This window comes from Sander vitreus, chromosome 12 (genome assembly GCF_031162955.1).
Source record: "Sander vitreus isolate 19-12246 chromosome 12, sanVit1, whole genome shotgun sequence".
Lineage (NCBI taxonomy): Eukaryota > Metazoa > Chordata > Actinopteri > Perciformes > Percidae > Sander > Sander vitreus.
In genome coordinates this window covers 5629635-5654327 of record NC_135866.1, presented here as the reverse complement: position 1 = coordinate 5654327, position 24693 = coordinate 5629635, and the positions used below count along the sequence as shown (strand labels likewise).

The 24693-nt window shown below is 40.8% G+C and overlaps 2 protein-coding genes across 2 annotated transcripts; one reads left to right on the top strand and one right to left on the bottom strand.

The window, feature by feature from the left end:
- Positions 1 to 2457: 2457 nt before the first annotated feature.
- Positions 2458 to 13335, top strand: LOC144526138 (uncharacterized). The gene is made up of 4 exons (XM_078263357.1): positions 2458 to 2804; positions 3058 to 3119; positions 4201 to 4294; positions 5037 to 13335. The coding sequence occupies exons 1-4, from the start codon at positions 2597 to 2599 to the stop codon at positions 6077 to 6079; spliced, it is 1407 nt and encodes a 468-aa protein (XP_078119483.1). The 5' UTR covers positions 2458 to 2596; the 3' UTR covers positions 6080 to 13335.
- Positions 12835 to 24442, bottom strand: LOC144526139 (purine nucleoside phosphorylase-like). The gene is made up of 6 exons (XM_078263358.1): positions 24332 to 24442; positions 22385 to 22554; positions 22166 to 22269; positions 18308 to 18483; positions 16725 to 16915; positions 12835 to 13781 (listed from the first exon to the last, which is right to left on the bottom strand). The coding sequence occupies exons 1-6, from the start codon at positions 24358 to 24360 to the stop codon at positions 13561 to 13563; spliced, it is 891 nt and encodes a 296-aa protein (XP_078119484.1). The 5' UTR covers positions 24361 to 24442; the 3' UTR covers positions 12835 to 13560.
- Positions 24443 to 24693: the final 251 nt, after the last annotated feature.

Below are 24693 nucleotides of genomic sequence, written 5' to 3'. Positions count from 1 at the left end.
TTCAACATATTGTAATTTAAGTTTTCTGAGTGAAAACTAGACTTCTGCACCTCCTCTTAGCTCTGTTTTCAAATTAACGATACCTGTCTTTGTTTTAAAAATGGTAACGGGCAAATACCATTAAGTTAATGCTGATCACTCCACTTACTGAAATATCAGTTTTTTGCTGTTTTCACAGTGCAAATAAATGTGGAGTCATTTAGGTCTCTACTAATAGTATTGTGTCATCAATATTGGCTGTAACTCAAACTTTTTCAGTCCAACTAAACTAACCTCACCCTCATACAGAATCAAAGCTCTATACAGTTCTATGTTCCTTAAATTAAATGTTTTTGCACTGTAACTGAATTTCCTGATTGGAAACATGCTGTTTATCATCAAGGATATATACGGTCAGCGTGTTTTTCATTCTTTAGTGTGAGGTTGGGTTTGAAGATATTACATTTTTTGGCTAAACAGTATTTAGTGGAATTTGGCTGAATTAGAACAAATTACGGTATGCAAAGTTCATGGATTTAGCATGTCAGCCAAAGATCTAGCACGCCTCTTCTATAAAATGTGAAATTAATCAGTTTTCATCAAGACATACGGTAGCTAACCATTATTGTACTAAGATAGACTTCTGTGATGTGGATCCACATCAGTATATTGCATCTGAAAATATGGAATAATGCCAAATATTTTTTTTGAGGAGGATGCAGTGAGGGAAAGTTGTTTCTAGAGATGTAGATAATGTTGATAAAATAGGTGGACAGTAGTGTCTTAATTGTAAGTTGAACCAAACAAACCCTATGCTGATACAACAATGTACTGTATTCATCAAATGCCTTTAAAGCTGCATGGAAAAATGTCTCGATAATTAGCTCAATATTTTGTTGGTTTAGTCTTTCAAAAGACAAATTTAAAGCAAATGTTGTCATGCCAGAATTTCAAACATACGGCCTCCCACTAACGACAACATGGCAATGGTGTTCTTGGAGAAAGGAAAGGGATTACAATAAGTTAATGCTAAGTCAAATGCAGGACACTAAAGACCCAGTGGTACACAGGGTCTCCATAGTCAAGTATTTGGAAAACTCATGGAATTTGAAGCTATTCTTTGCTTATGTTGTTACTTTTTACTATTTATTTTGAGGGAGATATTTTTTTTTACAAAGTATGCCCTGGTAATGACATTGGTTCTCAGATAAAACAAATTACACAGCCAGTGTTAAACTGTAATATAAAAGGCCATTAAACTGGTTGAGTAAATAGTTGGTTCTGAATGAATGGTGCAATTTGCATTAGTTTGGAGCAGGTGGCGGGACCTGAAGAGGTCATTAAACTAATTTGACAGCACTTAACTCCAGCTGAGCCCACAGAAAGGGAACCTATCAAGGACTGACATGGTGACACAAAAACCTTTCCAGTACAGTATGAGTGCCTACATTTTTCACATGGGAATGAAATCCCAAACCCTGCCACTGCAGTGTTACTTTTTCTTTTGTTATTACATTTAAAAACACTCTTTAAAAATGTTAATCTGACACCCAATTGTAGCAATAGTTTATCACATTATACAGGATGTTAGATTACCTTTGAACAGATTAATATGAGAATCAGTTTTTCTGTTTTTCTTTTTTTTTGTATTTTCAAATAAATTAAGTTTATCAAATTGTGGAGTCTGGCACTTTGGTCTGGTTATTTTAATAGTAGTCAGTGTAAATAAATGATTGTTGAATGTTAAATTATTTCATTACAACTTCCTCCATTGCCCTTTTGTTACTCTCACCTTACCTACTTTACTTCTAGGATTCCCACATTCATTGAAAAGGTGTCAAATTTGATCTACAATAAACAGAACAGGACCAAAAATGGATCCATGAGGGACCCCCAATTTCTAAGGTCACAAATCACAGATTGGGCCTTTAGAATTAACTTGTCTTAAGCAACTAAAATGCTAACTAGTTCATTGGTTCATTATTTTAATCAAGCTTGTATTTTATAGCATTAACGTAAGCTTGTTCTGCAGAAGGAGGTACGGTAGATTTGATTTGGGGTCCGTGCTATTCTACTATTTGTGTTCAAAAGTGGACTGGTGTTGGTGAGCTTTCTTAGGATTTATTAATGCAGCTATCAGTACGGAAATTTGGCCTACATTCAAGTGTGAATTTGTATTTTAATATTGTGTTTTCAACCGACCATCATTCTTGTGTTTGAAGAGATCTTGGCCTGCCGTATAGCCGAGCAAATTTTACCCAAAGAAAAAGCAATCCCGTCACTGTTAAGGCTGTACAGTTGTATGCCAGACTAGTAAAGGTAAGTCACTTAGAAGTTTTACCTGACACACCTATGAGTATTGGCAAAGAAATGTTAAGGCCATCATCTCAGACTCCTTTTCCTCTCTTCCTGGTTGGTTGTAATCTTACTGCGTTCCTACTCGTGTATTTACGGTAGAGCCCTCCGCCACACGGAAGAAAAGGTTCCAGCTAGCTAGAAACAACACAGGGATGTAACATTTTGTAGTGCGTCGGTTGTTTTTCGCGTTTTTAATAAATATAATTGCGCGAGGAGACATTTTTTATCATATATTGTTCTCAATTATTCCTGAGTCGACATGGCGACGTGCATTCCCTTTCAAACCCAGCTATCCTCTATAATGGAGGTTTTGGTTAAAGCAGCAGTGACAGAGATATCTAAACTAGTCGATGACAAATGTGCGTTTTTGCATCTCGAAATATCCCGAAAGCAAAGCGAGAATGATATGCTGAAAAGGAAATTACTAATGATGGAGAACAAAAATGCACAGCTGCAGCGCGGCTTTGGTAAGATGCTCAATTCTGCTTTATTTATTAGTAATTGACGATTTGAGTAAACAAATAATGTATATTAATGTGGAAGTATCAGACGTGATAACAAAACGCCACATTATTCTGTGAAACGGCAGGGCATTAGTATAGGGAAGCACTGTATGAATGCTGTACATTCTTAACTATACATTATTGTTCAATGTTAATATATTTGATTTCACTTTGGTCTAGCTTTTTTTTAAATGTATTTCTTCCTTTTGTGTACCAGAAAACTACATGGACAGAGGAACTGATGTGGGGAACTGTCCGCATCCTACAGGAGATATTAAGGTCTGATTTATGTCAATGTTATTACTCAGTAAAATAACGCCCTAGCAGTAGTTGTATCTGCTAGGGCATAATTTCCACTGGGGACAGGGGCGACGTGTCCCCCCCCCCCCCACTTTCAAATATTCTTTCTGTAAGAATTTATCATTGTGATCAATTTAATTATTTCCTGGTATTTGTATCACCATAGTCCCTGAACTTAATGTGGAAATGGGATTCCCATTCCATTTTGGCGGAGGACCCCAGACCCCCTGTTTTGTGCAATAAAGTGTAATAATGAATCAAATCGATAAGTGTTGCACATACGTAATAAATTGCAATCGGTTTTAAACACATAACCAATGTGAGGGTTTGTGAAAAATACATTCAAGATAGTTACTCCGCATTCAGCAACTTAATTGCAGAGGGAATGAATGATTTGGAGAAACGGTTGGTCTTTCTTGGGAGGCAGCAGATAACGCCGTCCTGAAGGCATTAGTGTAAACTCACTGGACAAAATGGGGTCTTGATTAATACAGTACAGTAAAACGAGAGTGAATATTGGATTTACATTTGCCTGGTGGCCAGAAACACCACTCCAAATGACTGCTTAGGTTGCTGTGTGTCAGCAAACGTTTTCTAACATGTTCATCAAATCTACTTCATGCTGTATGGTGATTATATGTTAGGGCTGCCTGATTATGGAAACTATCATAATCGCGATTATTTTGGTCAATATTGAAATCGCTATTATTTAACACGATTACTCATTGACTTTTTGGAAAGATGTTGCATTTATTGAACTTAAAAAACAGTGAAACTGTTCAACAAACTGTTCACAACAGTGAAAACACCTTAAACTGTGAAATTTCCCTTCATTCTTCTCCTGTTTGAACTTTTTTTTATATTCCGAACACAAGACAAAATAAGACTTGCAAAACGTAATGTGCAAAATAATCGTTTTTCTCGATTGCATTGCTTTTGTGATCGTTAGGAGCCGAAATCGTAATCGGGATTAAAATGTGATTAACTGCACAGCCCTATAATATGCCAACGTTGTGTTTACAGTCCCAGCTAAAGTTGAATCCGTCCTCTCTCCATCTAGTTTCCTGATATTGAAGACGCCACGGTTTCGTTCACAATAAAAGAAGAGAGTCCAGATGAGATGCTGTGGATCAGTGATTCTGCTGGACCGATCGGTGAGTTAAAGGACAAATCCGGCGCAAAATGAACCTAGGGGTTAATAACGCGTGTCTGCCGAGTTCGACCGTTCTCTGGGATTTGTTTTCATGCTAATCAAATGTGACCAGTTTTAGCGCAAACCGCTAATTAGCTTAGTTTAGTTACGCTAGTCGTCTGGGCACAGGGTAAAGTAAAAAAAAATCGCCATTGCTATACCACTAACAAGGCTCAAAATAGCACCACACTTCGACGGTAGCATAATGAGGGTCCCTACATGTAAACCGAAGCATGGAGAACTTTGTAATTGTACAGACAGTTTGTTAAAAAGATATTTTAGAAAGACAGTACCGTTCACATATACAGGTGGGCGCCATCTTGGGGAAACAGTCACGACCAGTCGAACGACGAACGCCGTGCAACTTGAGCTGAACTGTCACTTGAAATCTCCCATGGTCTGTGGTTTCCCAATGGGTCGATAGGAGTTATCGTTTGTGAAATGTAATGACATGGAAATGCATGAACTATATCTGTTTATTAAAATATACGCACGGCGTTCGTCGTTCCATTAGCATGAAAACATATCCCAGAGAACAGTCGACTCGGTACACGTGTTATTAACCCCTAGGTTCATTTTGCGCCGGATTTGTCCTTTTAAAGAACTGGATATCATGCAAGAATGAAATGAAAATAAAGAAGTTAAAGTTTTCCCCTTTTTAAATGAACTACATGGCCCCTCTTGAATTTTCCTGTCACTTGCAGGTTCTGCTGTACATTACCGCACGGGTAATGCTCCGGAGAGCCAGCAGTTTGAAGAGGACCGTCCGCTAAACCATTCCGAGATAGCCACAAGAAAATCATCCGAGTTCGGTGACTTGTATAACTCTGGTCATGCGGGAGACATCGGCGGCCCTCAGTTCACCGTCAAGACAGAGAAGGAGGAGGACCGATCCCGATTCGGCCAGGATGGATGCCAGCACGGCGCGGGGAAGCACACTCAACTTGCTGCCGACTTTTCCGTGGACGATCGAGAGAATCAGCTCTGGACGTCCATAATCGAAGGGAATGACATCGATGCCGGCTTCCCTGACTTTTCCAGTGTGGTAGAGGAGTATTCCAACACATTCCCGGACCATTCGGATGTTCACGTGGTTTCTAACGCCGCCAAGTCTGCCGGCGTGCAGCAGTTGTCCTCTCAGAGGCCGTGCAACGGGATCTACAGCAGTGAGTATCAGAAGGACGTCCCACAGTTGTCCAGTTTTCAACCCAGAGCTCAGGCTGGCCTGCTGCAGCCGGACAGGCAGAAGGAACAAGGGTACTCGCAGAGAAACCCCTCACATGTTGGACACGCGAGGCAGCCGGACGAGCACACTGAGAGGGAGGGTGCGGCTGGAGATAGACCGGCCGTCAGTCGCCCGCACAACACTTTGACAACAGGCAGCTTCAAAGCTCTCTCGGGCACGTCGCGAGGCTACTCCTGCTCGCACTGCGGGAAGACGTTCGGCCGCCTGCACCAGTTCAAGCTGCACCAGCAGAGCCACAAGAGGAAGCGGGCGTTCTGGTGCACGGTGTGCGGGAAGAGCTTCCAGTGTTCGTCCCACCTCAGCATACACCACCGGACGCACACGGGCGAGAAGCCGTACGGCTGCGGGCAGTGCGGGAAGCGGTTCACGCAGCAGAGCAGCCTGAGGGTCCACCAGCGCACGCACAGCGGGGAGCGGCCCTACAGCTGCTCGCTCTGCGGGAAAAGCTTCATCCTGATGCACCATCTGAAACGCCACAGAATCATTCACACATACAGCTGAGAGGGAGAGACGTCTACGGCAATGTTGCTCAGGTGAAAAAGATAAAAAGTGACCCCTCCAAGAACACACCAAAAAAGCCAGTGAGCCAGCTTTTTTTTGGGGGGGTTGGGATTTGTAAACTCGTTGCGTTGCTCATGGACTTTGTATAATAATGCATATTCTACTATGCAAAATCCATCGTGATGGATTTTAAGATGTTTGCTTCTTTTTTTTTTTTTTTTAAATACTTATAATTATTAAAAACTGAATTGCACCCTCAAACAAAAATCACACAAGTCAGTATTTTTTTAAGGCACCTCCAATGCTAGAAATCCCAAAAAAACAAGATCTGAAATGTGGAGTCATTATAAAGAAAAATATTCTATAAATTCCCTCTTCCAGTTACCTGCATACTGATCTTCACAGTTTGTTTTTAGCTCATCAAGTGGAACTATGCCTTACTTCATCTGAACACTGAAACTGTAGAAGCTCAAGACGCTCATTATTATCCCCATAAACTCTCCCCTTTACAGTCAGCAGAGGGCTTTCCATTCAGAGCCAGTGAAGAAGCACCTCTCAGGTTTATGTTGTGATGTCATAGTTGGTAAAAAGCTGCCCGACTATGTTGTTCCCAGTTAAATCTTTCCATAAAACGTATCCCCAAAATCCTTTACCCTCCTTTGTTATGATTTATATTAAAGGATCGTTTGAATCAGCAGCTGGATTTCATCACCGTTTGTGATTCTCAGGTCATTCTCACTGTATTTATTAGGGACTCAACAAACTAACGATTCATTCATTTGAAATAATTTGAATAATTCTCATCAGTTGTTTGGTCTATAAAATGTCAGAAAAGGGTGAAAAAAATATGCATCACAATTGTCTAGAGCAAGGGGTCTTCAACGTTTTTTAGGCCAGGGACCCCCTAGGCTGAACGAGAGACCGAGTAGGGACCCCCCCCCCCCATACTGCATAACGTTAACAACATAAGTTGCATATTAAACTGTGCAGAATGGATGAAAAGAAATGGATATTATTTCTGCATCATGTTTTAATGTTAAACATACATGTGGAAGGCACAGTGACTCTCACTTGAGCTTAACTGTATGGCTACCATAGTGGCTACCTTACCTATAGTAAGCTTATCTTCAATGTGTAAATACATTTATTTTTTTCTACAAATAGGCCAATTTATCTTTACTATTAAAATGTGGCATTCATATTAATGTATATTATCAAACTTTCAAATAATTTGGCGCCCCCCTCCCTGCACTAACTCTGAGGACCCCCCTAGGGGTCCCGGACCCCCTGTTGAAGATCTCTGGTCTAGAGCACAAAATGTCGCCTTCAGATTGCTGGCCTTCTCTGTCCTGCAGCATAAAACCGAAGGATGGAATTCAGTTCAATTAAAATGTACTCAAAAGCGTTGGAATCATAACAGGAGTTATCTCAGGACATTTTACAGATAGAGTAGGTCTGGACATACCCCCCCCACCCCATAAGAGCAAGCATTGATAGTGGCGAGGAAAACCTTCCCTTTAAACGGGCAGTTTCGGTATACAAACGTACAATTTGCACTTGTGTAAAAACAGAGAAAAAGCAACAAATCCTCACAGCTGGATCCAGGAAATGATTGGCATTTTTGCTTGATAAAGGACGAATCACTGATTCATTCACTATCATCGACTAACTGCTTCACCACGACTCCAATTACAGCCTCGTTCAAGCCTGTAGCGCCGTGGTGGATGAAATGACACCAGAGGGCAGCCTAACCTAACCGTAAAAACATCCCAGTGCAGAGAGATGACGACACGCTGCCTGAACACCCTGAACAGTTGAAACTCCTGTTTATTGTTTATTGTGAGTGTGATCCTCGGCGGTTTGCAGCAGCTCTCAGCACAGCACCGCTGCAGGGACGGGACTGTACATTTCACTGTGTATTTATACCATTCATACATGTCATCCCTGATTCATTATACTAGTCTTTCTCTTGCCTTCTGCTCACTATGGTTTTATTATTTTTTTTTTTTTTCTCCAGTTGAAGATAGGGCTGGGCAATATATCGATTTTGATATCATGATTTGAGACTAGATATCGTCTTAGATTTAGATAAATATCGTAAATGGCTTAAGTGTTGTCTTTTCCTGGTTTTAAAGGCTGCATTACAGTAAAGTGATGTACTTTTTCTGAACTGAATGTTCTAGCTGTTTTATTACTTGCCTTTACCCACTTAGTCATTATATCCACATTACTGATGATTATTTATCTTAAATGTCATTGTGAAAATATTTTGTGAAAGCACCAATTGTCAATCCTACAATATCGCCGCAATATCGCCATCGAGGTATTTGGTCAAAGATATCGTGATATCAGATTTCCTCCATATCGTCCAGCTCTTTATTGTTTTTAACAAAGTTCAAACCATACAGTATACAGTATGAACACATCACTCACCTGCGTGGATATAAAAGAGATTCTTGGAGAACTTATGCTCTAAATCAGGGGTCTTTGACGTGTTTTAAGCCAAGGATCCCTTAACTGAAAGAGAGATGGAGCTGGGACCCCCTATTGCATATATTGTATAAAATGAAGTTGCATAATAAACTGGGCCTATAATAACTTGTAGGGCGGCCTAAAGCAATTATACATACCTTTTTTTCCATATCATACTAAGCTATTCAAATAGCCTAAAAATTGTTGGCATGACTTTATAAATCATGTTTTAATGTTAAACATACATGTGGCACACATCTGTGGATGGCCTTAGTGACTACCTTGACTGTAGGCCAGTAAACAGTCGGGATTTATATTTGCTAATAATATGTTGCATTTATTTCAAAAATTAAATATACTTTGGAGGCCCCCCTGAATTAACTCTGATGACCCTCTAGGGGTCCCGGACCCCCTGTTGAAGATCCCTGTTGTAAAGTAATACAGCTGAACTAAAAGTGAAAGTAAGAACTTTCTATTCTAAAACAGTTGTATGCCATAACTGCATCCATATAAACCTAATATAAAGGCTTTTTTTTTTTTTTTACTTTTTGCATGAAGAGTGCCTTGGACCTTTCCTTTTTTTTTTTTGAGTTGTCGGTCAGTAAGTTGACAGGTTAGTGTGTTGTGGAGCTCAGTTGAAGTCCTACGGATTGGACATGTGAATGCCCTCAATACAGTCAAGCCAAAATGAAGCAGTACTTCATCTTGGCTAGTCTTCAGGAAAACGTGAGTCAACAATATCAAAATAAGAGAAAACCACAGTGAAGGTAGCTGTTTTCTTCTTATACCTGGAGACTTTTATAAGGCATGCGGGTTGGTGTTGCAGGTTGTTAACTTGCAAGAGATCTTTCTCTCCTTTAGAATGAAGCTAGCTGTTTTCTTCTTATCCTCAGAGGCTTTGGAGACTTTAATGAGGCATGCGGGTTGGTGTTGCAGGTTGTTAACTTGCAAGAGATCTTTCTCTCCTTTAGAATGAAGCGAGCTGTTTTCTTCTTATCCTCAGAGGCTTTGGAGACTTTAATGAGGCATGTGGGTAGGTGTTGCAGGTTGTTACTTGCAAGAGATCTTTCGCTCCTTTAGACAGCTCATTATTTACCAAGTATATAGTTGTATTTCTATGTTTAGCGCTATGCAAACACATTGCACTTGTGTTTGTCTCCATTTAGGAATATTGACTTGTATTGTATAATAGAAAGTAAATGAATTACTGACTCGCTTCCTTGTTTGGGCTTTTTTATTTGCATCAGAAGTCATAAAACTGAATCCTTGAACGCCCTCGACTAGGATTAGAGTTGACTAAGACTTCTTTCCTGACCAGATAGCAAAGATGACTATAAGACGAAAAGCTTCAACGAGTAAAGCAGCTGTTGGAAACATAGTAAATAAAGTGCTCTCTTCTTTCTTATACTTTGCAGTTGTTGCACTTCAGACAGAATGAAGATGAGAGAGGTGAAGATTATAAAGCAGGGTCTGGAGTGCTTTTTACTTATCCATCCATGGTGAAAAGGCAGATACTAAAAGATTGATTTCTAGATTTTATGAATTGATATCAGATCAACTCCAGCAAAGATGGATTAGATGGAGTATTGATTATTTCAACTCAGTCCTAGTCTTTGTTGTGGTCTGGCTGACGTTTTAAGTGTACTTTCCATAGTTTGTGGGGTTTAATAATGTCTCTAACGGTCAACATATGTTTAGTTTGGGGTTGAAAGGGTTACACAGGTAGTAAAGTTGTACAGTGCAAATACTGCTCTGGAACAGTATGTCCTGCAGCAGTGATCAGAGTCAGAGACACTTCCTTTTTCATACATGATTGAAAGAGCAGCCTTCACGTTTGACACTTACTGCAACTTTTTAGTTTGGAGAGCTTCACTGCAAACATAAACACACAGTTATTTAAAGGTGTTAGAGGAGGAAGTAGATGTCTTGATGAACACTGAGCAGACACTCCTGCAAGAACTCAGTCATCTGTTTTTCCTTTCAGTACAGTGGTATATAGTCAGTAGATGTTTGGGCAAAGAAATGCTGTGGTGAAAACATACCATTTTTTATTTACCATCATTTAAAAGTGTAAAGTGTAAGTGCACACTGATTAGAAGGTGTGACGGTAGAACAGTCAAACAGGTCTTTGACTTTAATGTCAGCTTAAACAAGCAACATTTCAAACTACAGACAATCCCATGTTAAACATAATTTTCATACTTTTAACCTAAGCACATTTAAAGGTGTGTGTGTGTGTGTGTGTGTGTGTGTGTTTGTCTCTGTGTGTGTGTGTGTGTCTGTCTGTCTGTCTTTCTGTGAGTCTGTCTGTCTTTCTGTGAGTGTGTGTGTGTGTGTGTGTGTGTGTATCTGTGTGTGTTTGTGTCTGTCTGTCTTTCTGTGTGTGTGTGTGTGTGTGTGTAGCCATATGTCACATGCTCATTCCCTGCAGGGAAACTTACAGCCTTGTATAGCCATAAACAACGGTGCCGGAGCGTCATGGAAAATTTTTCTTTTTTTCTATTTGGAGGAAGAGGAAGGGGACAAATGGTAGTGGTTCTAGTTTGGGTTAGAAAGTGGGAAAAGACAGAGTGTAGACTGGAGTATGCATGTCAGTGGAATGAGTGGGCAGAAAAGAAAAAGATGGCTGATAAGGTGAAGGACAAACCAACAGTAAAAATGTCAACTATAACGATGGTGTTCTCTCTCAGCGAAGACAGCTGGGGACACCATCTTGATTCATTTGTTGACATTCTTTTCCTGGGAAGCTGACATTGTGAATTAGCAGGTTGTGCTTTATCGGCAGACAGGAGACAGTTGTTAGGGCTACAGTTTGCATTTCTGGCCTCATTCCTGTAGATAAATAATAATAATAATAGTCTTCAAATATGTTTTATTCATACAGAATGTATATGGCCACAAGTATGTGTCTCCTGTACCGTTGGTCTGTTGCTGTTTTGCATGATTTGGGCAGACAAGGCCCTTTAGGTAGCCTGACAAGCCAGACCCACATCAAGATGTTGGGTCTGGGAACTCACCATTGACGGCGCTCAATCCGAGGGGCGGGATAAACGGTTGTCTTTTAAATTCCCTCTGCACGCAATAGGATAGCGCTTCAACCAGGCAGAGCAATGAAGAAGGTAGCGAAGCTAGTTGATGGATTAAACTTTTGCCGTATCCGGTCGGCAAAACTCTGAACACATCTTCCTTTTTTAAGAATGACTTCAGTGCAAGAAAAGCTTAACTCCAAGTCTTCCAGAAGACCGCTGTTCTCAGCAGCAGCAGCCATAACCCCGCCTACCGACTCTATACACGATGTGATTGGCCTGACCAGAGTTTGGTCCGGCATCCTCCTACTTCCTCCCCGCCTTCCCTGCCTGCCGCGGCCGACAACAATCCACGGGCGCCCGCTGGTCTGGTGGATGTCCTCCAGAGGACAGTTCATGCTTTCGCTGCGAATTTTTTAAGTTTATTCCCCCCTCAAAAATAGGTAATTGAGCACTGTAGTGTTATGATCATATCAGTGACTATGTAACTACATGGAAAAGTAACAGCGTTACAGAAGGCTAGCTCTAGCTCAATAGTTAGCTACGTTACTCCAAGCTTCTCCTTGTGAACACCACCGCTTTTCACTCTTCATACACTACGCATCTTGTTGTCATGTAAGAGCCCTGTTCATGTTGCACAGACATTTTAATTGCATTTTGTGTCTGTTAAGAGGCACAAAGGCACTCTTTATGTTATGCCCCAATAACTGCCGTTTTAGCTAAGTGGGAGCTCTCGGCATTAGCTGCAGTAGCTCCATGTTGCTACCACCGATTCGGCTCTTTTTTGTTTTGCTATCGACAGTACTCACATACGTATATTGATCAAGATTAACGTAAACACTACCCGGAGTTCTCCTTTAATGCTACAGTAAACAGTGATATTTTAGACAATTTTGCGCTTTCAACTTTGTGGCAGCAGATTAATAGCTATTATCTTTGAGTTTTGAGTTAGTGAGTGAGGGCACTAAACCCAGTGTACACAGTGTCCAGAGCATGTCAACTTTGAGGCGAGAAAGCGAGATTATGTTGCTATACAATGGATTGCACAAATGTTATATTGTAATACAATAACAAACTGCATTGTGATTGGGATGTGCAAACAACTAACTTGGCAAGAAGTAGATGAGACATGGGGAAAGTCAGGAGAAAGTTTGTACCTGCCAAAATGAAATGACAGGACTGAAGGTGGATTTTTCCTTTTTAGACTGTGGTTAAAGACCCTGCATCTGTATTGGAAAAAACTCACACAAAGCCACATTGTTTTAAAGTTTAGTCATTTTATTGTAAAAGTAGCTCCATACATAGTGTTTAGTACAGTATTTCTGAAAGCACAGATCCCAGTCTGCTAACAGTGATTAGACATGCAAGGAGATTTTGACTTTGGTAACTGTCCCATGCAGGTTATAATCCCTTTTCACCAGCTCTTCATCAAACTGTCGATATGTTATCAAAGCAAATAAAAACACCACTTAATATACAATTAGTATAAATATTTTACACGTCTTTTATACCATTATGAAATTATTATTCCCACTTTTCCGCCGTAATCTTATCAAGACTTTCTACATTAAATAATGTGAATATCTCTGTATTCATATTAGTCATCTGATATCTGGGAATGTAAAAGAACCAAAAAGAATAATAAATATGTATATTTAATTTAAAAGCTATTACTTTAAAAATTACAATCAATACTGTTTCACTGAAACAGTCAGCTGAATACAGTAACACATCACTGCAGGGCATGTGTCAGAAAAATACTCTAATTATACACTTGTAAACGTTACTGACAGGAGTGTAGAAAGAAAACTAACCAGTTTCCAGGATTTTTTAAGACTAGACTTAAAGTAACAGTTAGTGGAAACAAAGCAAAGAAACTTATTTTTTCATATAGTAAGTAGCAAACCCATACTGGGGGGGGTTATAACTTAAGTTCTAACAAGCGTGCTGTCTGGCAGAGATGGAGCGGCGTCAGTCACATGTTCAGAAGGCGTTGTTGTTGATGAGCTCCAGCCGGGCCACCATGGTGGACACCATCTTCTCCAGCTCCTCGGCCCTCAGCCTGCCCGTCTCCAGCACTTCATCGTGGTTGGCCTTCTCCTGGCTGTCGTAGTCCATCACCGAGCGGTTGCTGATTAATGACAGGGCGAAGACACGCATCCCGGCGTGGCGGGCAACGATAACCTCGTGCACAGTGCTCATCCCTGCAGCAAACACAAAGAGGGAGGTGAGAAGTTACGCTGCAAATATTCAAACGCTAGTCAGTGTCCCCGTTAGTTATGCCTACTAGAGCTGAAGGTCTTTGCCCAAACCGCTCTTAATTTCTATAATTTTACACGGGCTCGGGCTTGCGCTCCGGGTTGCGTGGTAAATTAGCGGTCAGGTGATGCGTTTCGATTAGTGCGAAAATGGATGCAGAGGAGGTGAAACGGAGGCTGGCCTCCGGAGGACTTATTTTATTTCTTTGTTCCAACTTCCAAGTGGCTTATAGCCCTAGTTAGTCATGAATAAATGATGTTAAAAAATGACTTATTCTTGACAAAAGGCAAAAGAGCTGTGTGCATGCGCACACTTAAATAATGTCGGGCTGTAAACGGGTTCGGGCTTTTAAAAAGCTGTCAATCAAAATGTACTTGTCGGGCTCGGGACAAATTCTGTCGGGCCTAACTTTTAAGGCTCGATAACAGCTCTAATGCCTACCATACACTAGAACAGGGGTCTTCAAAGGACCCCTAACCTGAAAGAGAGACTTAGCAGGGACCCCCTACTACATGTATTGTATTTAATTGAGTTGCATAATAAACTGGGCCTACAATAACGTGTAGGGTGGCCTAAAGCCTTTATACAGACCCTTGTATGGTGCCATATAACACCAAGCTATTAAAATGATTTACATATTCATATATCATCATGTTTTAATGTCAAACACACAGTGAATTCATAAGCTTAACTGATGGATACCATAGTGGCTACCTTACAGGCCAGTAATCATATCAATGTTGTTGAGGTTGTTTTAGAGGAATAGGCCGATTTACCTTTGCTAATAATATGTTGGACTCATGTTAATATTTTCAGACATTATTAGTTTTAATTAGATATTAGTTTAATTTTGGGGGGAAAAATAATAATTTTGCGGCCCCCCTGCAATGACTGAGGACCCCCTAGGGGTCGCAGACCCCCTGTTGAAGATCACTGCACTAGAAGACTCTGAAAATACTTCAAAGTAAATCTGTCATTATGTCATTGTGAGTTTTTGGTCACAGACTAGAAGATTTTGTTACAAATGGGATCTTGCAGGGTCACAATTTGCAAGACTACAACTTGATTTGTTTTTGAAAAATGTAACCAAGCTTGCAAGCTACTGCTAGCGTTAGCTGGTAACTTAAAGGGGAACTATGCAGTTTTTTTTTTTAGCTTAATTTACCTTAACTGAACAGCTTCGGAGTCACTGGAATGGTTATATGTTTTTTTTCGAGTTGAATGGTGGTCGTCTTGCTCCCCCCTAGTGCCTGTGAGCGGAAAATCCAGCCTTGCAAACTTTCGACCGGCAAGCCGCCGGCCTCAGCTTCAGGAAGTAACGCGTGATATCAAGTCTCGCGATGTAACAAATTGCTTCACGGCACTGCACACATACGCCTATTCAGGAACCGGCTAACAAGGTAGCGATGGAGTTTTTCACACCATCGTCATGGCTGAGCCAGCAAAAAAGAAGCAGAAAGCTAGGAAAACATTGGAACAGAGAAAGAGGAAACGGCAGACTGACCAAGCGAGGACTCGGACACAAGTAAACATAGGAGCTGCCAAATATCTATTCCGAAGCTGTAGGGGGAGCTCTATAGAGAAACCTGCGAGCAAAAAGCGAAGAAATGGCCAAAACTGCATAGCACCCCTTTAAGGGAAAGTTTGGCGATTTTCTGTTCTGCCGTACATGCAGATGAATGCCGCCAGTACCCACAGGTCTGCGTTTACCTGTCGGTAAATCTCTGCTGGATGATTTAGCGTTTAGCTTAGCGCAGCGCCATTGCAGCCATAAACAACACCAACTCTACCCAGTTTGCTGCTTCCTGTTTGGTGCTGGAGGGAGCGCACCCATTGGTTGTTGACAATGTTCACATGATTTGACTTCACTACAAAGACCTAAAACTTACGATAACGTCAAACATGTTTGATTTTGTCGGAACGTCAAGGCGGGAAAAACACTGACTCGGACTGAGTTTTATGACCACCTTACATCAAACGATTGAGACGACGGGAGCGCTCCCAACTCTAGCAAGACTCTCAGGGTGCAGGACTATTTCATGGCAATATTGGATTTACAGAAGTTATGAATAAAGAATCAGTGAGATGAAATACAAATTCACTGGACAGCCAAAAACAGGCTTTCCTTATCCATATGTAAAAACATAGAACCCCTATTATAAATACATTATTTTTCATTACAATCAGACATTTGAAGTTAAGAGGAAGTGTGGATTTGTTAATAAATATAGTATAAAGGCCGCATTGTAATTTGGTAGTATGAGTAAGGGGAAGCATTTCTCAGTATTTTTTATGGTAACTTTGTTGTTCTTTATATCATATATATATAATTTATGAGGGCAACATCCTGCTTTATACAAACTTTGCAACATAAAATTTTTTGACGTTGCTTAAAAGTGAGGTTTCGAAAGACATCCTGTGACAATTCTTTTTATTGTGTTAGTCACAAGGTTAGTCACATCACACCGTCTGCCTTCTCTCCAATATAACGGAATGATATGGCACTCAGCTTGTGGTGCTCAAAGCGCCATCAAAAATACATTTAAAAAAACTCAACAGTAATGTCTCTTTGCAGAAATCATTACTCAAGATAATTCAGACCTGGTTGTGACCACTTTCATGTAGGAACTATTTTCTTTCTGCCATACTGTAGTTCCTACATGAAACTGCTATCTAATTTCATACTCGCACCAAAACAATCTAGACATACATATAGCGCTACAGGTAAGAGGAACATTTATTTAGTTTTGATTTTGGGGTGAATTGTCCTTTTAAATATGTAGTTGAGGTTAGGGCCTAGGGAATTGCACAGTTTTCAATTATATTCAATTGCAATTATTTGTGTGCATAGTGTGTGTGTGTGTGGGTGGGGGAAACTTCAGACTCACCAACAGCATCTGCGCCCAAACTGTGCAGCATGCGACACTCAGCGATTGTTTCGAAGGAGGGACCTCCCAGGACGCAGTACACCCCCTCCCGCACGAAGTTGTCGTATCCCAGGTCTGATGCCACATCATGGGCCAACTGACGCAGTTCGCGGTCGTAGGCATCAGACATGCAGGGGAAACGGACGCCAAACCTGAAAGGGGGAAGACAGTGTTGAGTCAACCACACAGCTGGCCTATTAATAAAATTCCCCCTAAATGACTCAGGTAACGTTAAAGCAATACACCAAGTTTCTGAGATTGGTTCATGTCCTCATGAGGACAACCAAAGACAGTACTTGTGAACACTGGGCATGGAAGATTTGTAATGTCCACATACGGGTCAACAGGTCACTCCCGCAGTGCATGGATTTGAAAAAAACAATCAGTTTTTTTGCATTGATGCTCTGACATTACACAGACTTCTGCTCTGAAGCTACAAAACATGTTAAAGAGTTTTGATACGTGTTAAAGCCTCCGGCCATCGAGAACAATAGGCGCTTTTGTTAACAATGACATCAGCTTATCGTCACTCCGGGGCTGAAGTGTGGCAGTTTTGTGTGAGAGGACAAAACAAAGAACAAACGAAATATGGTGGGAGAGGGGAAACACTGGGTACAGCTTAGTCATTAAAAAAACCTGAATGAGTCACGACTGCTTCAGAAAGGATAGTGTTTCCCACACACACACAGACTGTTGTTTTTTTGTTTTTAAACGCTATTTAAAACACGTTGCCATTTCCTTTCCCTGCCCTCCTCCGTCTCTCTGTCACTTGTGTCACACACACACACACACACACACACACACACACAGCTCCTCCCACCGTGCGCCTGCTTTAGAAAGTTAACTAGTCGCAAGTTGAGTAAAATGCAGTTGGGTTGTTGAGGTCAAAACACTATATGTAGCAGCTGTGAATCAAATAAAAGGTATTATAAATAATGTTATGTCATTTTTTTTACTCTTACACTGAATGTTTGCTGCTTCAAATATTGAATACTGCTTGAGTATTGAAAAGTATTTTCTGCGACTGAAAAAGGCACGTGTTGAGGATGAGGACCAGCCTGAACCAGAGGCATCAGTCTGAAACAGAGCTCAACAGTCCGACCAGTGTAATTAATTATGTTATAAATTTGTTTACAATATTTTCAGGCTTCAGTGGAAGACAGGGTCAGGGAGAGAGAGAGAGAGAGATAGATTCGTTAGGCATTGAAGTATGAGAGGAGGACAGCATCCAACAGCCTGAGCCTCCTCAGTTTTTGATCCTCGATTGTTACGAAAATAAGTATCTCCCCCCCCCCCCAAAAAAAAAAAATTGCTTTCTTATCTGTGGGAAACACTTGAGGAGAAACTCAAATGAAAATTGCTTTTTGATTTGATGACAAATAAAAAATATTCCAGGCCAAATACTATGAAAAACCTTTGCATATGATGTGAAAATACTGGTTGTTTTACGCATTAAACACGTCAAATTTGCAGTATCTGCCCTCACAGAACCATCCATCCGTCCATCCGTCCATCCGTCCACCCGTCTCCTCTCCTCCACCTACCTGTCATCATTTGGTCCGGCCAGCGGGGTGATTCCAGCGAACCCCGGCATGTTGATGTGGTCCTTGAGGATCATGACGTCTCCCACTTTGTAGTCCTGGTTGAGGCCTCCAGCCGCGTTGGTCAGGATGATCGTCTCCACGCCCATCAGCTTGAAGACACGCATGGGCAGCGTGATCTAGAGAACACAAGATAATGTGAAACACTTCAGAATCAGAATCAGAAAGGGTTTTATTGCCAAGTACGTTTTTTAACACATACAAGGAATTTGTTTTGGTGAATTTGGTGCACGTCACACATTCTCTAGATGGAATATTAAACAATATAAGTATAGGTATAAACAATATAAGTATATGTACACAGTATGTATTAAATTAAATTAAAAATAAAGATAGAAATACAAAAATAAATAAAGAGCAAAGAGCATTACAGCATGAAGAGCCAGGGGTGGAGTGTCAGGGTGGTTTCCGTGCCATGTTAATAAGGCTAGTGGCGGAGGGGAAAAAGCTGTTCATGTGACGTGAGGTTTTGGTCCTGATGGACCTCAGCCTCCTGCCAGAGGGGAGTGTCTTGCACACACTATATGTCTCAGCTTGCACACACTAATGCAATTTATAAATCAAATGACTGCTAGGGCTTTAAATGGTGCAAAAATATAAGAATCACTTGCATGCCAGTTGCACAAACCTTGCTTGAAACAAAGATAAGGGGACAGAATGCAAAATGCGTGTTTCTCAAAAGCACGTGTCAAACTCAAGGCCCTCGCAAATTTTGATCCGGCCCGCATATCAATTTAAGTTCACAACAAATGTTGGCCCCACTAGTTGTGCACCAAACCAAAGAGACACGAATAGTTTTTCACACTGTAATTATGTGACACTCAAAACAGAATTTGAGTCGGCATATAGAAAAGCTATACGAGACATGCAATAATACAGATGCTGGTCATATAATTAGAATATCGTGAAAAAGTTGATTCATTTCAGTAATTTCATTCAAAAAGTAAAACTTGTATAATGTATACATTCATTCCACACAGACTGATATATTTCAAGTGTTTATTTCTTTTACTTTTGATGATTAGAACTGACATCTAATGAAAACCCCAAATTCAGTATCTCAGAAAATTAGAATATTGTGACAAGGTTCAATATTGAAGACACCTGGTGCCACACTCTAATCAGCTGATTAACTCAAAACACCTGCAAAGACCTTTAAATGGTCCCTCAGTCTAGTTCTGTAGGCTACACAATCATGGGGAAGACTGCTGACTTGACAGCTGTCCAAAAGACGACCATTGACACCTTGCACAAGGAGGGCAAGACACCATTGCTGAAGAGGCTGGCTGTTCACAGAGCTCTGTGTCCAAGCTCATTAATAGAGAGGCGAAGGGAAGGAAAAGATGTGGTAGAAAAAAAGTGTACAAGCAATAGGGATAACCGCACCCTGGAGAGGATTGTGAAACAAAACCCATTCAAAAATGTGGGGGAGATTCACAAAGAGTGGACTGAAGCTGGAGTCAGTGCTTCAAGAACCACCACACACAGACGTATGCAAGACATGGGTTTCAGCTGTCGCATTCCCTGTGTCAAGCCACTCCTGAACAAGACACAGCATCAGAAGCGTCTCGCCTGGGCTAAAGACAAAAAGGACCGGACTGCTGCTGAGTGGTCCAAAGTTATGTTCTCTGATGAAAGTACATTTTGCATTTCTTTTGGAAATCAAGGTCCCAGAGTCTGGAGGAAGAGAGGAGAGGCACAGAATCCACGTTGCTTGAAGTCCAGTGTAAAGTTTCCACAGTCAGTGATGGTTTGGGGTGCCATGTCATCTGCTGGTGTTGGTCCACTGTGTTTTCTGAGGTCCAGGGTCAACGCAGCCGTCTACCAGGAAGTTTTAGAGCACTTCATGCTTCCTGCTGCTGACCAACTTTATGGAGATGCAAATTTCATTTTCCAACAGGACTTGGCACCTGCACACAGTGCCAAAGCTACCAGTACCTGGTTTAAGGACCATGGTATCCCTGTTCTTAATTGGCCAGCAAACTCGCCTGACCTTAACCCTATAGAAAATCTATGGGGTATTGTGAAGAGGAAGATGTGATAAGCCAGACCCAACAATGCAGAAGAGCTGAAGGCCACTATCAGAGCAACCTGGGCTCTCATATCACCTGAGCAGTGCCACAGACTGATCGACTCCATGCCACGCCGCATTGCTGCAGTAATTCAGGCAAAAGGAGCCCCAACTAAGTATTGAGTGCTGTACATGCTCATACTTTTCATGTTCATACTTTTTCAGTTGGTTTTTTATTTATTATTATTTATATATATATATATATATATATATATATATATATATATATATATATATATATATATATATATAATATTCTAATTTTCTGAGATACTAAATTTGGGGTTTTCATTAGTTGTCAGTTATAATCAATTAAAAGAAATAAACACTTGAAATATGTCTGTGTGGAATGAATGTATACATTGTACAAGTTTCACTTTTTGAATGGAATTACTGAAATAAATCTACTTTTTCATGATATTCTAATTATATGACCAGCACCTGTACAGTCAAAGATATTTTACTTTTTCGGTTAAATATAAAAGCATGTCAAACTACATGTCTGGCCCTTATTGAGATTCTCATTTCCAGAGTGGCCCTTAGTTAAATTGAGTTTGACACCCCTGCTCAAAAGGGAGGGAACATATCTGCTACTTAATCTGCACCTCAAGTAGTTGACAGTACACAGAGCATTAGATAATGTCAGTGATGAGAAGATATTTGCATGTTTACTGCAGTGGATGTTCTGTCTGAGGTTGTTTTTCAGAGCGAGACTAAACAGGTGGCTTCTCATCGAACATGCACCCTGATATCTCCAACTGTGCACATTGTGTCCACACACCAGCTGAATAAATAAAAACCTACAGTAGATTATCAACAAAACTTAGGTTCCAGGGGGAAAGCTGGTTAATGGAATACTTATACATCGTGGTATTGGTACTTTGTAGGACTGAGTTTAAAATAAAATCATTTTTCCGATTGAAATCGATTTTCATTTGTCTGCATCATATGAAACTAGATACCTAAGGAATCCATTGGTACCGACTATGCCATTCTGGCTTGTGGGAAGGGGGTTAAATAATGCTACGAAGATGAAAAAATTGAAATGTCACTCAATACTCGCTGACTGTAGAGCAGTGGTGGAATGTAACAGACTCATTTACTCAAGTACTGTACTAAAGTACAAATCTGACTACTTCTACTTTACTTGAGTCTTTTCTTTTCATGCCACGTTCTACTTTTTACTCCACTACATTAATCTGACAGCTTTAGTTACTTTACAAATTAAGATTTTGGCACACAAAACACCTATAGTTTATAAAATACAATGTTTTATTACAAATTAAACCACCCAACAATAGTAGGCCTACAAGTCCAGCTGAAACGATTAGACCATTAAACACGTAATTGATTGGCAGAACAGTTTGGATCGTTTCCAGTTTCTAAAATGTGAGGATTTTTCTGCATTGAGTACTTTTACTTTTAATACTGTAAGTACATTTTTTTGGTGATACATACTTTTACTAAAGTAACATTTTCGATGCAGGACTTTTACTTGTAACAGAGTATTTTTTACAGTGTGGTATTGTGTAAATGTTTATGTCTCCTTCATATCCAAGCTAAATTTCATATTGCAACTGAAATTCCATCAGGACCTTGTAAATCAGAATGAAATTGATTCAGGAAATCAGTGACAATACCCTACCTTAGTACTTTTACTTAGGTAAAAGATCTGAGTACTTGTTCCACCACTGCTAGCCGTTAACATACGACTGGTAATCTCTACTCACCTTCTGGATGGGGTGGCCCTCGTACAGGTGGAACCTGCCCTGCATGCAAACACACGGCTTCCCTTTAAGAGTTCCAAACACCAGCTGGCCAGCATGACCATGCACTGCAACACACACACAACTTAGTTAGCCACCCATTGCATTTGCTTAGAGCCCACAAACATGCACACACATATATGTCAACAGCTGTTTTTCCAGACAGCTGCAGGCTGTGCATACCTGTGCTCCGGGGGAAGTTGGGAATGTCGCAGTATTTAAAGACCTGAGGGTCCTTGATCATCTCAGCCAAACCACCCAAACCTGAACCGCAGACAATTCCCACAGTGGGCCGCACCTGGGTGTTGGACAGCAGCCAATCAGCTGTGATCCGACACTCCTCATAGCTTTCACTGAGAGAGTCAGAAAAACAAAGATCAGTCACCTATGTATAAGCTCTTGTATCAACAGCGTTTATTTTCTGTAACGTTTAACACACTACACGGCCAAAAGTATGTAGACACCTGGCCTGCATGCGGTGTTTGATGTATTGGGTCTTTCTTTACTATTTAAAACTCCTGAATAATAGCATTGACATCATACACACTAGGGCTGGGCAATATATCAACATTATATCCATATCGTGATATGAGACTAGATATCGTCTTAGATTTTAGATATCGTAAAATCGTAATATACTAAGTGTGGTCTTTTCCTTGTTTTGAAGGCTGCATTAGAGTAAAGGTTTTCTGTACTTAGCAGACTGTTCTAGCTGTTCTATTATTTGCCTTTACTCATTACATCTACATTTCTGATGATTATTTATCAAAAATCTCATTGTGTAAATAATATTTTGTTAAAGCACCAATTGTCAATCCTACAATATCGTCGCAATATCGACATCAAGGTATTTGGTCAAAAACATTGTGATATTTGATTTTCTTCATATCGCCCAGCCCTAATACACACCCACTGTGACACAGTATAAACACAGTGACGTCCTCATTTCCGCGCTCTCTCTCTCTGTGCACAGTCATGCTGCATTCAGTTACAAGGAAATAAACAGGAATATCTGATTCAGCAGAAGGCTTGTGGGACGTGGGGGCATCTTTATAACACACACACATACACACACATTATTGTGCCAACAATGCGATAAAGCACATGTGAGGGCTCTACTGTTGAATCTATCCATCCCTTTGCCTTTGGATCTTAATCCAACCTTCATACACGTATTAACAAGTTTAGAAACTCTTTTGTTTACTAATGCATAGTAAAACAAAAACAAGACACAAGTTCAAGACAGATCACCACAAACAACATATTAAGAAATGCTACCATTATTACAATACTAACAGCCAAACAAACACATACTTTAAAAGAGTATTATAGCTCAGAAGCATGACCCATAAAATAGGTGATACATATTTACACCTTTGGGTTACTTGGTTATCCCATTACAGGTGTGGTGGAAATTCTCAAAATTGTAGGCCTACAGTAATTGAGTAGATGTACTTAGTGTTGTATCTTGTTTGGAATTTTTTGTTGTTGTAGTCATAGCACAATGCCAGCATGCAGTCATCCCAGGCTGTCACGCGACGTTAGGGGAGAGTTGTGCGTCTCTCTCATCGTGCGGCAAAGCCATATAACGTGTCACAAAGTGTACAAATAAAAGTCACAGCAGCAGAACAGATGCCACCTCTGGGAGTAATAATGGGTCAGTGGGTTTATAGACGTCACGTCACGTCACGGCTGAGCCATGAGCCAAGTTGGGGGTTTTCCGTCCCACCGGTGAGGCAAGTGTTCAACTGTCCGGAGCCAACAGTAGTCTCTTCCACGTGGGCCATTGAAAAGCTTAAAGAATTGAGCCGCATCCCCACGAGCGTCACATCCGCGCGCTCCTCAGCCCGTTTTTAATTAGCGTTAGCCTAGCAGTTTAATCATATAGCCTGAGTGTATGTGTCTCTGGGGATTTGGGGGAAATGTAGCTACATTTGAAGTTCAAGTAGCCTATTACAGCCTCCACATGTTGTAAAATGAGCGATGGAGAGCCGGTGACGCATTTAAAACAGATAAACCAACACAGGTTGCGTCACAGCAAAAGTAGCATATATCTAATATATATACATTTTATAATAATAGCCTATTCGCCTAGCTTACTAATTATCTAGTAAATATTAATGTACTCACACAGACACAATCTCGGACACGGAGAGCATGATGAAACGTAACGCAGGGTCGGCAGGTTGCTTCACGTTAAATTGAGCCAGTCTATCCGGGCTTCTTGATGGAGGGACCAGTTTTTAGCTTCACACCCCGCCCATAATTCGACACACGTCACAGCCCGGTAGATGCTCTGATTGGTCGAAGTGCAGGCGTTGTTCGGATGCGCTTCTGATGCGCTTGTGTGCACAATGGTGAACACACACCCCACACTAACCAATAATGTGTTCAGAAAATCAAAGCAGTCAGAAGAAGAGGGAGGGTGAAAGGGGAAATCCACAGAGGAGGAGAAGGCGGTAGAGGAAGAGGTACCCTTCATTCAGGCCATG